Source organism: Sebastes fasciatus, chromosome 16 (genome assembly GCF_043250625.1).
Source record: "Sebastes fasciatus isolate fSebFas1 chromosome 16, fSebFas1.pri, whole genome shotgun sequence".
Classification (NCBI taxonomy): Eukaryota; Metazoa; Chordata; class Actinopteri; order Perciformes; family Sebastidae; genus Sebastes; species Sebastes fasciatus.
The window spans coordinates 10224173-10239111 of record NC_133810.1 but is presented as its reverse complement, the minus strand read 5'-3'; the positions used below and the strand labels follow the sequence as shown (position 1 = coordinate 10239111).

Below are 14939 nucleotides of genomic sequence, written 5' to 3'. Positions count from 1 at the left end.
TTTCTTCTGCCGAAACACTGGGATTGTTAAAAGTGAATAATACCTCAATCTTTGTTAGAATGATATTTTTTTCCAAATGTTATGTTCTGGTGAAACAAAACGTGGACCCAAAAGCAGCACACACTAGTCAAGGTTTAAAGATGTAACAATGAGAATTTATTAATAAATAATACATTTAAATGGTGGACAGGGCAAGGTTTCTCAGAGTCCAACGTGGCTGGGATTAAAGACTGAAAGTCTTCAAGGAAGCGAGGAGCATGGGGAATGGGGTTCCAGTGTTCCTCCCGATGGTGTTTCCAGTCCACTGTGATCCGAGGAGAAGCAATGATGTTGGAGAGTGAGCAGGTAGGTATCGCAGGAAGTGGAGGCAGCTGGCAGGTAAGTATACCACACACTGTGGCGACGATAACGATCTGGCGATGAATCGCAGGAAGACCAGGGTTGATATACTGCAGAGTGTGTCTTGATTGATGATTAGTGTCAGCTGCTCCAGCAAGGAGGAGATGGCCACACCTCCTTCCAGACAGACAGACCAGACTGACAGGGTAAAACGATAGTTACGAATGTAACTACGGTTCTATGAATCCTGGATGACCGCCAGAGGCAGTGCTTCAACACTGAATATCTTCGTCTCGCGCATGCGCAGGTCGAGTATTAATATCAACAAAGTCACGTGTGACCTCGGATGACCCTTAGGTATAAGTTCCGGTGTCATCCACGAGATCAGTTCTACAGAATCTTCTCGCGGGATCACGAGATTCTGAGTGACTAGAACTCTGGCGGTCATCCAGGATTCATAGAACCGTAGTTACATTCGTAACTATCGTTCTATTTCATCCTTACTGACCGCCAGAGGCAGTGCTTCAACACTGGATGACTTATAACAACAGAGTCACGAGGAATCCCTGAGTACATACCTCATAAAGATGAAGCAGAGGAACTCGGCTGAAGGACCACGCCCAATGGATGGGGGGTGGCCACATTGACTCTATAGTATCTGGAGAATGTGCTCGGTGACGTCCATGAGGCCGCGGCACATATGTCCTCCAAGGGGACCCCTCTCAGGGTTGCCCATGATGTGGAAACACTCCTGGTAGAGTGGCACCTTACTGCAGATGGAGGAGAACGGTCGTTCACCCTGTATGCGTGGGCAATGACTTCCACGATCCAGTGGGACAAGCGCTGCTTTGAGAGAGCACAGCCCTTCTTGGGACCGCCGTAACAGATAAAGAGTTGTTCTGACTGCCGTATGCATGCGGTGGCTTCTATATAGGCTCTAAGGGCCCGCACTGGGCATAACAGCCTTGCCCTCTCCTCCCCATCTCCTTTAGGGGGTTGAAACTGGGCAAGCCGAATAGGCTGATTGTGATGTGAGCGTGACAGCACCTTAGGGAGGAACGCTGTGTTTGGCCACAAAGTGACACCTGAGCCATCTGAGTTCCACCTCAGACATGAATTGTTCACTGACAAGGCATGTAGCTCGCCTACACGCTTTGCAGAAGTGATGGCAAGGAGAAATGAAGTTTTGGCCGACAGCCACCTCAGCTCTGCCTGTACTAAGGGTTCAAAGGGAGGCAAGCATAGAGCGTCCAGCACCAGGGGCAGGTCCCATGCGGGAGCCCTCGGAGTGCTCGGGGGACGCAGCCGCAGAGCCCCTTTTAAGAAGAGAGACACAAGCCTGTTGCTCCCCACAGTGTTATTATCGACCCTATCGTGCTGCGATGAAATAGCAGCCACATACACCCTCAGTGTAGATGGAGACCGGCCACCTTCCAGGAGGGACTGCAGAAACTTCAGAATTGTAGGCACCGAGCAATGTACTGGGTCCTCTTTCTGAACTGTACACCATTCAGAGAACAACTTCCACCTGTTCTCGTACTGCAGGCGGGTAGATGGTGCTCTGGCATTCAGAATAGTTCTTCGGACGGGCTCTATGCAATTAGTCAGCATTGGGTCGGACCCTCCAGCGGCCAAACCCACAGCTGAAGGTGGCAGGGGTCGGGGTGCCAGATCTGACCCCCCAGCTGAGATAAGAGGTCTGTCCTGCTGGGGAGGCGCCATGGCGTCCCGCAGCAGAGCCTGTGCAGCAGTGAGAACCATGTCCTTGCTGGCCAGAAGGGGGCCACCAGGAGAAGTCTGTGGCCCTGCTGAAACACTCTGAGAAGCGTTGGTAGGATCAGAGGGAACGGTGGGAAGGCATAGAGGAGACCCTCTGGCCACGTGTGAGCCAGAGCATCTTGACCTAGAGGGCTGGTCTTCTCCCTCAAGGAGAACCAGAGGGGGCAGTGGGTTGACATCTCTGAGGCAAAGAGATCCACCTCTGCTCTGCCAAAGAGACTCCATATTTTGTGTACCACCTGTGGGTGAAGGCGCCACTCCCCCGGTGGGGGTTTGTGACGGGAGAGGAAATCTGCAACAAGGTTCCGTTCCCCTGGTAAATACATTGCCCGTAGGCTGGTCAGGCGAGAGGCTGCCCATGTCAGGAGAGCCTGGGATGTTTGCAGCAACCTTGCAGATTTGGTGCCCCCTTGGTGGTTTATATAAAAGACGGTCGATGTGTTGTCCGACCGGACGAGCACATGTTTCCCTCTCAGGTATGGCAGGAAGTGCTTGAGCGCTAGGTGCACTGCGCGTAGCTCCAGCACATTGACATGCTCTGTGCTGTCCAGAGCAGACCACTGTCCCCGAGCAGTCTTGTTCTGCCACACTGCACCCCACCCAGAGAGGCAGGCATCTGTTGTGACGGTCTCTCTGCGGGATGGAACGGAGCCCATGGGCACGCCCCTTTCCAAGTACGCTCTCTCCCTCCATGGGGATAGAGCGAGAAGGCACTGTTGAGACACCTTTATCTTCTTGTGCCTGTGCCGCTTGGCGTCCAAGTGGAGGCCGTTCAACCATCTCTGCAGAGGGCGCAGTGAAAGCAAGCCCAAGGGAACGACAGCTGAGGCAGCTGCCAGTTTGCCCAGCAGGCGAAGAAACAGAATGTGGGGCAACGACCTGCCCCCTTGGAAGATGTGAAGGTGGTGGAGGATGTCGTCCACACGCTGAAGTGACGGACAAGCCCTCATAGTGACTGTGTCCAGAGCCATACCAATAAAGGTTATGCTCTGGGAGGGGTTCAGAGAGCTCTTCTCCAAGTTCACCCTGAGACCCAGCTGGGCCATGTGGGAGAGAAGGAGGGCCGTGTCCCGGGCCGCCTGAAGCGGGGATGGCGCACAGATCAGCCAATCGTCTAGATACGGCAGGATCTTCATGCCGCGTGACTGCAGGGGCGAGAGGGCCGCCGCAACGCACCTGGTGAATACTCGTGGGGACAGGGAGAGTCCAAATGGAAGCACCCTGAACTGAAAATGACGGTTTTGGAAAACAAAACGAAGAAACCTCCTGTGGTGAGGTACAATGGGAACATGGAAATAAGCATCCTTCAAGTCGACAGATGTGAACCATTCCCACCTGGTGACAGCACGAAGAGTGTCCGCTGTGCTCAGCATATGGAATGGCAAGACTTTCAGGAACTTGTTGAGTCCCCTCAAGTCTAGGACTGGGCGAAGTCCACCGCCCTTCTTCTTGACGAGAAAATAAGTTGAGTAGAACCCCCCGGGTTGTGACAGGGGGTCCACAGGCTCGATTGCGCCCTTGGCCAGAAGTGTGGATAGCTCCTGGTTCAGGGCTAGGACTTTTGCCGGGTCTTTGATGATGGTCATTATGACCCGGCTGGAGGATGGGGGCCGGCGCCGGAATTGAAGTTTGTACCCCCGGGTTAGGGTGGACACCACCCAGGGGTCTGACATGTGATCTGCCCAGCAGTTGATCTGCTGCTGGGAGAAAAAACCGACAGCCGGCCCTAGGGTCTCAGTAGCGGGTCCCCCGGCCTCTGAAGGCTCTGGGGGGGCGGCGGTTAGGCTCCACGGCCCAGGGTTGCCTGGAGGGCAAGTGGGCGGGGTTGTCACGGTAGCGGACCTGCCTCTCGGTGGAGCGCTGAGGTTCGTGGTGGCCACTACGCTGAGCTGGTGGCCGGGAGCGGCCTCGGGGGGCAGACATGGAGCCCCTAGGCCTGGCGGGGGGGGGCATGCCCCTTCGAAGACCAGAGAACTGCTGCCTGGTCTGGTCAGCTTGGACAGTCCGCTCAAGTACCTGTAGGGCAGCTGTCCCGAACAGGTGCCCTGGTTCTACTGGAACAGTACGGAGGGTCCGCCGACATGTCTCAGACAGGGGCGACTGCGCCAGCCAAACCTGGCGACGAGTCTGAACCAGCATGGACATCAGCCGTCCAAGTTCCCTCGACATCAGGGCAAACGCCTGCAATGACGCGTCACTGAGTCTGGTGGAGGAAACGTCGGGAGCAGCCTCCTGCAGAGAGGCTGAGAGGGCGAGCATGAGGTGTGAGAGGGAGTTGCCCATGCGGCCCATGCGAGCCGCTGTATCATAAGCTTTAGAGAGGAGGTCGTCTGTGACCCGACATTGGGGTCGAGGGCACCTTGCCTCTGGTCTCAGAGCCTCGTCAGGGGAGACTATGAGAGAAGCAATGGCAGGCTCAATAGCTGGCATGTGGTCAAGGCCGAATTTCGCCGCATCCTGCATGGCTGCCAGGGTTCGGCCATCAGACGGGAGACGGGAGAAAGCCCTAGTATCCCTCCAGCATGCCTGTAACTCCCTAAGATACTCTTCGGAGGGAGGTACAGTAAAGGTGGTGGAGGCCGGCGCGTGCCTAAAGAAAGCGCTAGCAGGCGCCGATTCTGGCTGCCATATATCCAGCTGCAGGCGAGCCAAGGCCATGCGAATGATGGCTCCCATGGAACTGTCTCCCATCCCATCGGAAGAACTATGGGCCGAGGAACGGGAGCCGCGCCCAGAGGAATGGGAGGGCTCCTCCACGTTGTATTCATTAAAGAGGGTGGCTGAAGCCGCCATCGAGACAGCATCTTCCTCCGAATATGACTCAGCCATGGGCGGAGTAGGTGTACCTGCGTCCTCCGTCCCCGCACTAGAGTGGAGGGCCAGGAGGAGCGACTTCATCTGGGCCAGCTCAGCCGTAAGCAGATCCACCTTAGAAGACAGCTTGCCAGACTTAGCCTGCTTCATGGATGGCGCACCCGCAGCCTCTGTGGCCCGCCGCTTGGAACGGGTAGTTTGGGCTGGGGCCAGCTGCCCTGAGGGGAGGCCAGCGTAACCCATCAGGAGTTCTACCTCAGCCAGCCTAGCGGCCCTCACTGCACGAGGCATGATGCTGCAGTTCATGCACGGGTCCTCCGAGAGGCCCTCCCTCAGATGTTCAAGGCCAAGACAAGAGGGGCAAAGGTCATGGCCATCCTCAGGGTGAAGAGGAGCCATACAGGTGTTGCAGCCTGGAGAGTTGAGCATCGTGACAGCCACGGAGAAACTCTGCCCTGTCAGTTGCTGCTGAAGTCAGTCTGAGCGAAAACACTCTGCTGACTGAAGATAACTTGCAGGAAACAGTCTGTGTAGTGAGAGGAGAGCGAGCACACTGTCTTCCCTAGCACAGCTGTCGATGTCTGATTCTACCCGATTAGCCTGAGCGAGAGCACTCTGCTAATGCGAGGACAGTAGTGTTATGGACTCCGATGCCAAAGTTTAGCCTGAGCGAGAGCACTCTGCTAACTGGAGAGAACGTGCAGAAAAAACAGCCTGTGTAGTGAGAGGAGAGCGAGCACACTGTCTTCACTAGCACAGTAACTGTTATCAATATACTTAACTGTTGCTGGTGTCGCGCCGAGTTAGCCCGCGCGAGAACGCGCTGCTAACTGTACACAGAAGCTATAGTAAGCAATGTTCGTTATAGTGCTACACCGAGGGGAGAGCTGGGACGCTCCCTCACTGACAGCACGTTGTCCACTAGTTAGCATGAGCTAACGCTCTGCTAACTGTGCATAGTAACGTTTATCGTTATAGAAAACAATATAAATCGATCTCACTGGGTGATGTACACATGGGAAGATGTCCTTATCACGCTGGTGATGACCAGGATAGGTGCGTCCGCCGTCTCCTCCGTCGGAGGACCGAACGGCGAACAACACAGTTTGATGGGCGGCTCGTCGCAGCCTTTGGAGGGCGAAACTCCGCAACTCCGACCGGTGGTCACAAGGCTACCGGTGACGAGCTCAAATAGGTAATTTAGCTTTTAGCTAATGCTACCACAGTAGTTAAACTGCGCAAGCGAGAAGATGAAATAGGACTGATCTCGTGGATGACACCGGAACTTATACCTAACCAGGGTCATCCGAGGTCACACGTGACTTTGTTGATATTAATACTCGACCTGCGCATGCGCGAGACGAAGATATTCAGTGTTGAAGCACTGCCTCTGGCGGTCAGTAAGGATGAAATAGAACTGACGAACAGCTGTTTAACACGCTGGTAACCACATATCACCACATTCAATACAATGCCCTTAAATTCATCAATGCATATGATCTCATTTTAGATATTTTTGTAGATGTCCAAGGTGCATAGTGGGAGAATCTCTCTCTATGTGTATGCAAGGTGCTATATGAGTACAGTTCACTTACAATTGGATTTGTTTTTTATATAAATGGGCTTAATTATATAAAAAACTACAAAATGAATAAAAGAGTCATGTAGGTAAAAATACATAAATGGATTTGGATTTTTGTGCATCTGTCAAATGAATATAAAACAAAGTTTAAGAAAATAGGTAATTTTAGTATCTCCATGAACACAATTTGTATAATTTATTGTTTACTTATTAGTACTCATCATAGTAGTAGTGGTAGTAATATATTACATTGCAAGTCTTCCATTTAACTCTGTAGTTCTGAATCTGAAAGACAGACTATAACTGAGGACTAAAGACACACAGCAACGCTCAAACCGCTCCTCTTCCTGAAATGAAGCACAACTTCCACAAACCCCACCCAGGAGCTGGATGGGCGGAAAGGGAGTCGGGCAAATAGCAGCAGCAGGAGGAGAGGCGGTTGGCAACACTGGGCTGTGACTGGACAGGAGATGGCAGAGGGAAGTGACGGATCAGGAAGCGAGTTAGGCGAGATGGAATTAGGTGGCGGGAGCTACGGAGAGTGGGATATTGCTCGGAAAAAGAAACGTAAAAAGAACCCAAATAATAAATCGGATGATAGTGATTCTGTTGGCAGAGAAGCTGTAACAGAGAGGAGGAGAGATGATTATAAGGTAATCATTAAACTGGCGCAAGAAGGGGCTTCTTTTGGAGAGTGGAATCCAATACAACTTACCAGATCAATATGTAAAGAAATCGGAGAAATAAAAAGTGCTAAAGTGTTAAGAAACGGATCACTGTTAATTATGTGCAAGGATGGAGGACAACAAGGGCGAGCAATCAGGATGAACAAAATAAATGGCAAAAAAGTACAATGTTCCCTAGCTGGTGACAAAAAACTAGTCAAGGGAGTCATCTCAGGGATCCCAGTAAGTGTAACAGATGACGATGTTAAAGCAAACATAACTAATGCAAAAGTAAGTGAAGTCAAACGCATGAAATCAAACAGAAATGGCATTAAAAGTGACAGTCTCTCAGTGCTGATCACTTTTGAGGAGGAAAAACTTCCCGAAAAAATCTTCATTGGATATATGTGCTATGATGTCAGGCTGTATATTCCCCCACCACTCAGATGCTTTAAGTGTCAACGATTTGGACATGTGGCGGCTGTGTGTAAAGGAAACCAAAGGTGTGGAAGATGTGGAGGAGAACATGAGTATGGCAAATGTGCCCAGGGAGCAAAGCTGAAATGCTGCAATTGCGGTGGAGAACATAGCTCAGCGTACGGTGGATGTGAGGTTAGCAAAAGAGCGGCAGAGGTGCAGAGTCAAGGTGTATCAGGGAATCAGCTATGCAGAGGCAGCAAAGAAGGTTTCAGGAGGAATAAAGGTGACAAAGCAAAATAACACTGTGAATGAAGATGTTGTAAAATGTGCAGGATGCGATAAGTTGAAGGAGGAAACTCTGCTAGTCAGAAAAAAGTGACTTTGTGCTCTTTATGGCAGAAATAATCAACTGTTCGGCACAGTCAAAAAGTCGCAATGAAAGGATTAAAATAATTGTAAGATCAGCTGAGAAGTACCTTGAAGTAAATGGGTTACAATGGGAAACTTAAGGTTACTTAACGTAACCCCGGTTCTTTGATAACAGAGTGAGGTGTTTCACTATGGGAATCGCCTCGGCGTGACCAACTAAGGAAGCTCCAATGACACAACGTCTGTCATTGATAGACAGGTCGACCTGTGTTAGGGCTACGCCCCCTCATATTAACACAGTCGACCGCCCCTTACAAATCATTCTAGAACGGTTTCTTTCCGTGTCTATGCATGTAGGGACGTGCTGGTGAAACACCTCACTCTGTTATCAAAGAACCGGGGTTACGTTAAGTAACCTTAAGTTCTTTTTCTAACTTCGTTCGGTGTTTCACTATGGGAGATATAGACCACTCCCGTATTGCATACGTTTCCCGAAGCCATAAACAATAAGCCAGACAGTGAACATCACACCGACCCTGGCGTGTTTGCCTCTAGCACAGCCCGTGCCAAGGATGGCCCCGAGACATCCAGCCTGTAGAACCTTAAAAAAGTGTGAGGCGTAGCCCAGCTCGCCGCAGCACAAATGTCCTGCACTGAAACTCCCTTGAACAGGGCCCATGAAGTGGCCATGCTCCTAGTGGAATGGGCCTTTAACCCCTGTGGAGGTTGCAGACCTCTACAGCTATAAGCCAGTGATATGGCCTCCACAATCCAGTGGGATAGCCTCTGGCAGGACACTGGCTTGCCCTTGTGGGGAGTGGCCCAGGACACAAACAGCTGATCCCCTTTCCTGAAACCTGCTGATCTACTCACATAGACATGCAGAGCCCGCACTGGGCATAATGTGTTAAGCCTCTGCTCCTCCACTGAGGAGAATGGAGGTGGGTGAAAAGCCAAAAGCTCCACTGTGGGACATCTGTAGGTTGACTCCACCACCTTAGGCCCGAACGCTGGATTGGGCCGTAGGCAGACTTTGGTGAGCCCTGGGGCAAACTGTAAGCAGGAAGGGCGGATGGATAAAGCCTGTAAATCACTCACACGCTTTGCTGTGGTTAAGGTTAAGAGCAACACTGTTTTAAGTGAAATAAATTTCATCCCCACCGCCTCTATAGGCTCAAATGGGTGATGAGAGAGGGCGTCCAACACGACCGACAGATCCCACAGAGGAACCAGGGGCCTGGAAACTGGAAGCTTGCGGCGTGCACCTTTCATGAAGCGACAAACTAAAGGATGTTGCCCCACAGGCTTCTCTCCAAAGCCTACATGACAGGCTGAGATGGCCGCTAAATACACTTTAATGGTAGAAAAGGCCTTGCCCTTATTTACCAATTCCTGCAGGAAACATAGCAGGTCAACCACCGAACACTGAAAAGGAATGGTGTGCCTCGAGTCGCACCACTCCTCAAAAACCCGCCACTTACCACTGTAAAGAGAGCGAGTGGAGGAGGCCCTTGCACTCTGAATGGTGTCAATGACCTGTGCGGGCAGGCCTGCCGCGTTCAGGTTCCACCTTTCACGGGCCAGGCCCAGAGCGCCATGCGGTCTGGGTGTGGGTGGTAGATCTCCCCGCGCGCCTGGGACAGAAGATCCCTGCGTATGGGGAGAGGCCACGGTTCGCCCACTAGAAGCTGAATTATTTCTGCTACCCAGTGCTTGGACGACCACCGCGGTGCTATCAGGATTAGCGACAAGCCCTGCTCTCTCACCCTGGCTAGAGTGGGGGAGATCAGGCTGAGAGGGGGGAATGCATAGAGCAGCACGTTTGGCCATGAGTGGGCCAGCGCATCCACCCCCAGAGGTGCATTTACGTCTGACAGGGAGAAAAACAGTCGACAGTGAGCGTTTTCCTGCGAGGCGAAGAGATCTACGGCTGCCCGGCCGTATTTCTGCCACACCTGCTCCACCACCTGCGGGTGGAGAGTCCACTCTCCGTACAGGGGGTTTCCCCGGGACAGGAGATCTGCGCCCCTGTTCAAAACGCCCGGCACATGAGTCGCTCGGAGGGACATTAGCCTCGAGCTGCTCCACATGATTATCTTCCGAGCTAACCTGTGTAACTGCAGTGAGCGAGTCCCGCCCTGGCGGTTGATGTATGCGACCACCGTGGTGTTGTCTGTTTTCACCAGGACGTGGCGACCTTGGAGAAATTGCAGAAAATGCTTTAGTGCAAAAAACACTGCCCAAAGCTCCAAGAGATTTATGTGAGCCTGAGCCAGCCTCTGGTCCCAGGTGCCATTCACTGTTCTGCCCAACATGGTCGCTCCCCAACCTGACAGGGACGCGTCCGTTGTCATGGTTACCCTGGATGACACCGCCCCTAGCGGGACACCTGACGCGAGAGCCGTCCGGTCCTCCCACGGGCGGAGCGCCAGCACACCAGCTGGTGTTATTTTCACTCTGCGGCTGAGGTGACGGCGTGAGCACAGGCGCAACGCCGCGACCCAGCGCTGAAAATCCCTCATCCATAGGAGTCCCAAATGTACGACAGAAATCACTGACGCCATGAGGCCGAGTAGGCGCAGACAGAGTCTGAACGTCACGGCTGTCCCCACCCGGAAACGAGAGAGACACTGAGTGAGGGACGCTACTCTCCCCTCCGACAGCGTGACTCGATAGGAGAGCGAGTTTATGTTGAGACCCAAGTATTCTGTACATTGTGCGGGTTCTACTCGACTCTTTGCCCAGTTTATATTGAACCCAAGATCCCCGAGGTGATTTATCACCGCAGCGGAATCCCTGACTGCCTGCTCCCGTGAGTGGGAGCATATCAGGTAGTCGTCTATGTACGAGAATATCCTGATGCCGCTGTTCCGTAACGGAGACAGAGCTGCCTCCACACACTTTGTGAACACCCTCGGTGCTAATGACAGCCCGAACGGGATGGCTTGGTATTCGTAGGCTCTGCCTTGATACGCAAACCTGAGAAACTTTCTGTGTGCGGGATAAATGGCGATGTGAAAATACGCGTCCGAGAGATCGATTGTTACAAACCAATCTCCTGGACGAATAGATCGACAGAGCACTTTGTGTGTTAACATCCTGAAAGTGTACTTTCGTAGGTGTCTGTTTAACACACGGAGGTCTAAAATGGGCCGTAAGGCTGAGCCGCCCTTCTTGGGAATGAGGAAGTAACGGGAGTAAAAACCCCGCTGCGCTTCCTCGCTCGGGACGGCTCTGATCGCCTGTTTGTTTAGCAGGGATGCTATCTCGTCCTCTAGGACTAGTGCTGAATCCCCCCTGGCTACTGAAACTAACACACCGTTGAATCTGGGTGGTTTCATAGCGAACTGTAGCCTGTAACCCTGGGTAACAGTGGACAAAACCCATGGGTGAACGCGCATGCGCGCCACTGGTCTGTCCGGCAGCGAGTGGGCTGTGCACGCCCTGCGGTGACGTCACCTCCATCACCTGGAGGGAGCGGCCTCCCCTCAGAGGAGCGTGAGCTCCATCTGCTGGGATTATGAGGCCATGACCTTGTTTTGTTTTTATTTTGTTTTGGGGGGAACATTTCACCCTCGGCCCTTGGCCTGGCTGTGAAAATGCACACTTTATTTCTTTTAGTGTTGAACTGGGTACAAGTGCTTGGGGACACTGCGTTACCTGCCCCCTGTTCTCTTCCCCTTGAACATGAGGGGAGAGGAACTGAGAGAGGACCTCTGGAAAACTGGAAACACACCAGGGCCTCTGAAGCCTGAGCTTGGGGGCTCTGCTCCACCTCCATTCCCTTTCTTTTCTTTGAGGGAGGGGGGGAGGGAGAAGCAAGGGGTGTTAGGTCGCACGCCTCTTCTTCCCGTCCCCGGGGTGGGATGGGCGGTTTCTTGCTGCAACTGCAGCGAAAGAGTGTTTGCCCCATGGCTTAGCTTTTTCTGACCGGGGCTGCTGGCTAGTCTGTTGACCAGCTGCCTGCTTCTGCGGTCTGCGGTCCGACCCCTGTCTCTCCCTCACTGCTGAGGCTGCAGCAGCAAAGCCAGCCCTTGGTCCCTGAGGGGGGCGAGAGATGGGTCGTCGGGGTAGGCAGAGGTCAAAAGCTTCACCCTCTTGTTTTCTGAGGGTGCTGGTCTCTCTCATTTTCTCCAGAGCTGGACCGAAAAGACCTTTGGTGGGGTCGTATGCCGCATCCATAACCTCTGCCTTCTGAGCATCACTCAGGCCTGAGAGATTCAGCCACAAGGCCCTCTCACCTGAGACTGCCAGTCCCATTACATGACCGCAGCCCTGCACTGCGCCCCGTGAGGAGCGCAGGATGAGGTCGTTCACCACACAAATCTCATCCCAGAGAGCAGGGTTAGGTGAACCTGAGTCCAGCTGTCCACCCATCTCCTCCAGGATTTCCGCCTGATACGCAGATAGCAATGTCATTGCATTAAGAGAGCACACTGATTGCGCTGCGTATTTATACATCCTCTGGAAAACAGACGCCGTGAGGCGCTCCATTTTACTAGGAAGAGAGATGCTGGAGGAAGCTGAGAGAGAGCGACGGTTTGGGTGGAGGTGATAAGCCACTGAAGGCTCCACCGCTGGGGGTTCGGCCAGCCCCAGTTCCCCCATTCCGTGGATCTCAAGCTTTGAGTAGCCTTTGGTGGGAAGCTTAGTCTTAAATGGTCTGGACCAGTACCTGCTCATTTCTTTCATGCAGGCAGGCACTGCTGGCAGGAGTTGTTTAGATGGTGGTTGGGCTGGTGGGAGCCTCTTACCATCATATAGATCTCTCTCCGCCCCTGTGGCGTCCTGGGCTGCGGGCCATTGAATCCCCAATTTGGACGCGGCCCGTTTGCAGACCTCGTATAAGTTGCTGTCCACTGTGGGAACAGCATCAGATGCGCTGGGGGGTCTGGACTGTTGAAGAGGAAATGTGGAGTCATCCTCCTCATCCTCCATGTCGTCCATGTCGAGGAGGTCAGAGCTGGCATCGCCCTCTGCGTCCTCACAGCCCGGCTCCACCTCGAGGAGCTCCTCGAAAAGTGGAGGCATGTCCGGGCAAACAGCGTCCATCGAGTCCGCCCAGCCGGTTGAGGCTCGCGGCTGATGGGTGCTGGTTGTGGCTTTTGAGATGGCTCCAGACAGGCACGGGTCCTGACTACTGGCCACTGCCACTCTCAGCCTCCTTTCCAGGATTTTTTCTGGCATTGACGCACAGTGGGTACATAACTGGGGGTTAGCCAGCGATGCTTGAGCGTGTTTAGCGCCCATGCAAGCTATGCACATAGGATGAGGGTCCTTGCCCGAGATGGAAGCCCCGCATGACGCAGGGCACAGGCGGGATGCAGCCTCTTTAACCTTCGGCTCAGACCCTTTGGTGGGGGTAGCAGCCGAAGACATGGCGACTGGAAAAGGAGCGAAAAGTATAAATATTCAGCCGTATCAGGCGCGCCGCAACGCGTTAGCCTGTCGGTTAGTAGCGTTAGCAAACGGGGTTTAGCCCGAGCTAACAGCGCACCGTTAGAGTCTGCTCGCCGTGACACGTTAGCTGAACTCCGGGTACTCGGTTCGGCTAACAAGCTAATGCTAACTGAACCTAGTAGGCTCGCCTTAACGCGCTAGCCGTACGGTATAATGTTACACAGTCACCGGCTACGCCGATAAACAAATACAGGTTAGCCGGACAAAACAGCTCGCCTTAATGCGGACACTGCTCGGTTAATTATCCTGTGTAACACCACAAAGTACACTTCTCACGAAGTACTTACTCAGCAAAACCAAACTAAAGCCTGGAACTGCGTTCGGCGACGTTTTCCTTGACGGGTCGTCTGTGAACTGTTAAGCAGAAAAACCAAGCTAGCTTAGATGAGCTGAGGGAGCTATAGTTTCTTCACGGGAAGAAAAGCGAGAATGATTTGTAAGGGGCGGTCGACTGTGTTAATATGAGGGGGCGTAGCCCTAACACAGGTCGACCTGTCTGTCAATGACAGACGTTGTGTCATTGGAGCTTCCTTAGTTGGTCACGCCGAGGCGATTCCCATAGTGAAACACCGAACGAAGTTAGAAAAAGAACAGTTAGAGACATTCTGAATGAAGATACACAATCCGCACAAACATGGGCTGGATCCTCTTAATGGTGCTAATTCTGCTACAATGGAATGCGAGAAGCTTAATAGCAAATGGACAGGAGTTTAAGAAGTACATTGATAAATTACAAAATAAACCGAATGTAATATGTATACAAGAGACATGGTTGAAACCACAGTGGGATTTTGTTGTAAAGGGATATTCTGTAGTTAGAAGGGATAGGGAATCTGGTAATGGTGGAGGAGTTGCAACATTCATACAGAATGAAATGAGTTACAAGATAATGCATGTAAACACTGAGCATGAATCAATTGTTGTTAAGGTGTGGACTGACAGAGGTGATATAGATATAATTAACTTTTATAATCCATGCGGGAAATTAAGTCAAGGTATATTGGAGGATGTAGGGGGATCATTGCAAAATAATGTAATATGGTGTGGGGATTTTAATTCACATAATTCATTGTGGGGGAGCAATAGCACAGATGCTAATGGTGTAGTTGTAGAAGAATTTATAGATGATCACTGTTTGGTGTGTATTAATAATGGGGAGGGAACACGGTATAATTGCACTCAAAACACAGAAGCAGCACTTGACCTAACATTTGTAAATAGTACTTTAGCAGGTGTAAGCACATGGAAAGTAATAAAGCATACTACAATGGGCAGCGATCACTACCCCGTAGTGAATAAAGTTGGTGTAAAAATTTATTTTGATAAGGGAAAGAAAATTCCTAGATGGAAGTTGGAAAATGCTAATTGGTCTGCTTACCAAGAGATAAGTGCAGCGAGATGTGAGGGAATTAAAGAAGATTATCAAATGGATGTAAACATATTTAATGGTGAACTAGTTAATGAAATAATTCAGTCTGCTGAGGAAACAATCCCAAAGAGTACAGGAACTA

General features: G+C 51.9%; 1 protein-coding gene across 1 annotated transcript; it reads right to left on the bottom strand.

Moving 5' to 3' along the window:
- Window positions 1–9394: 9394 nt before the first annotated feature.
- Window positions 9395–13347, bottom strand: LOC141752507 (uncharacterized). The gene is given in 4 exon segments (XM_074610507.1): window positions 9395–11365; window positions 11368–11391; window positions 11394–11761; window positions 11900–13347. Coding segments are annotated over 4 exon segments (3678 nt in total). The 3' UTR covers window positions 9395–9527.
- Window positions 13348–14939: the final 1592 nt, after the last annotated feature.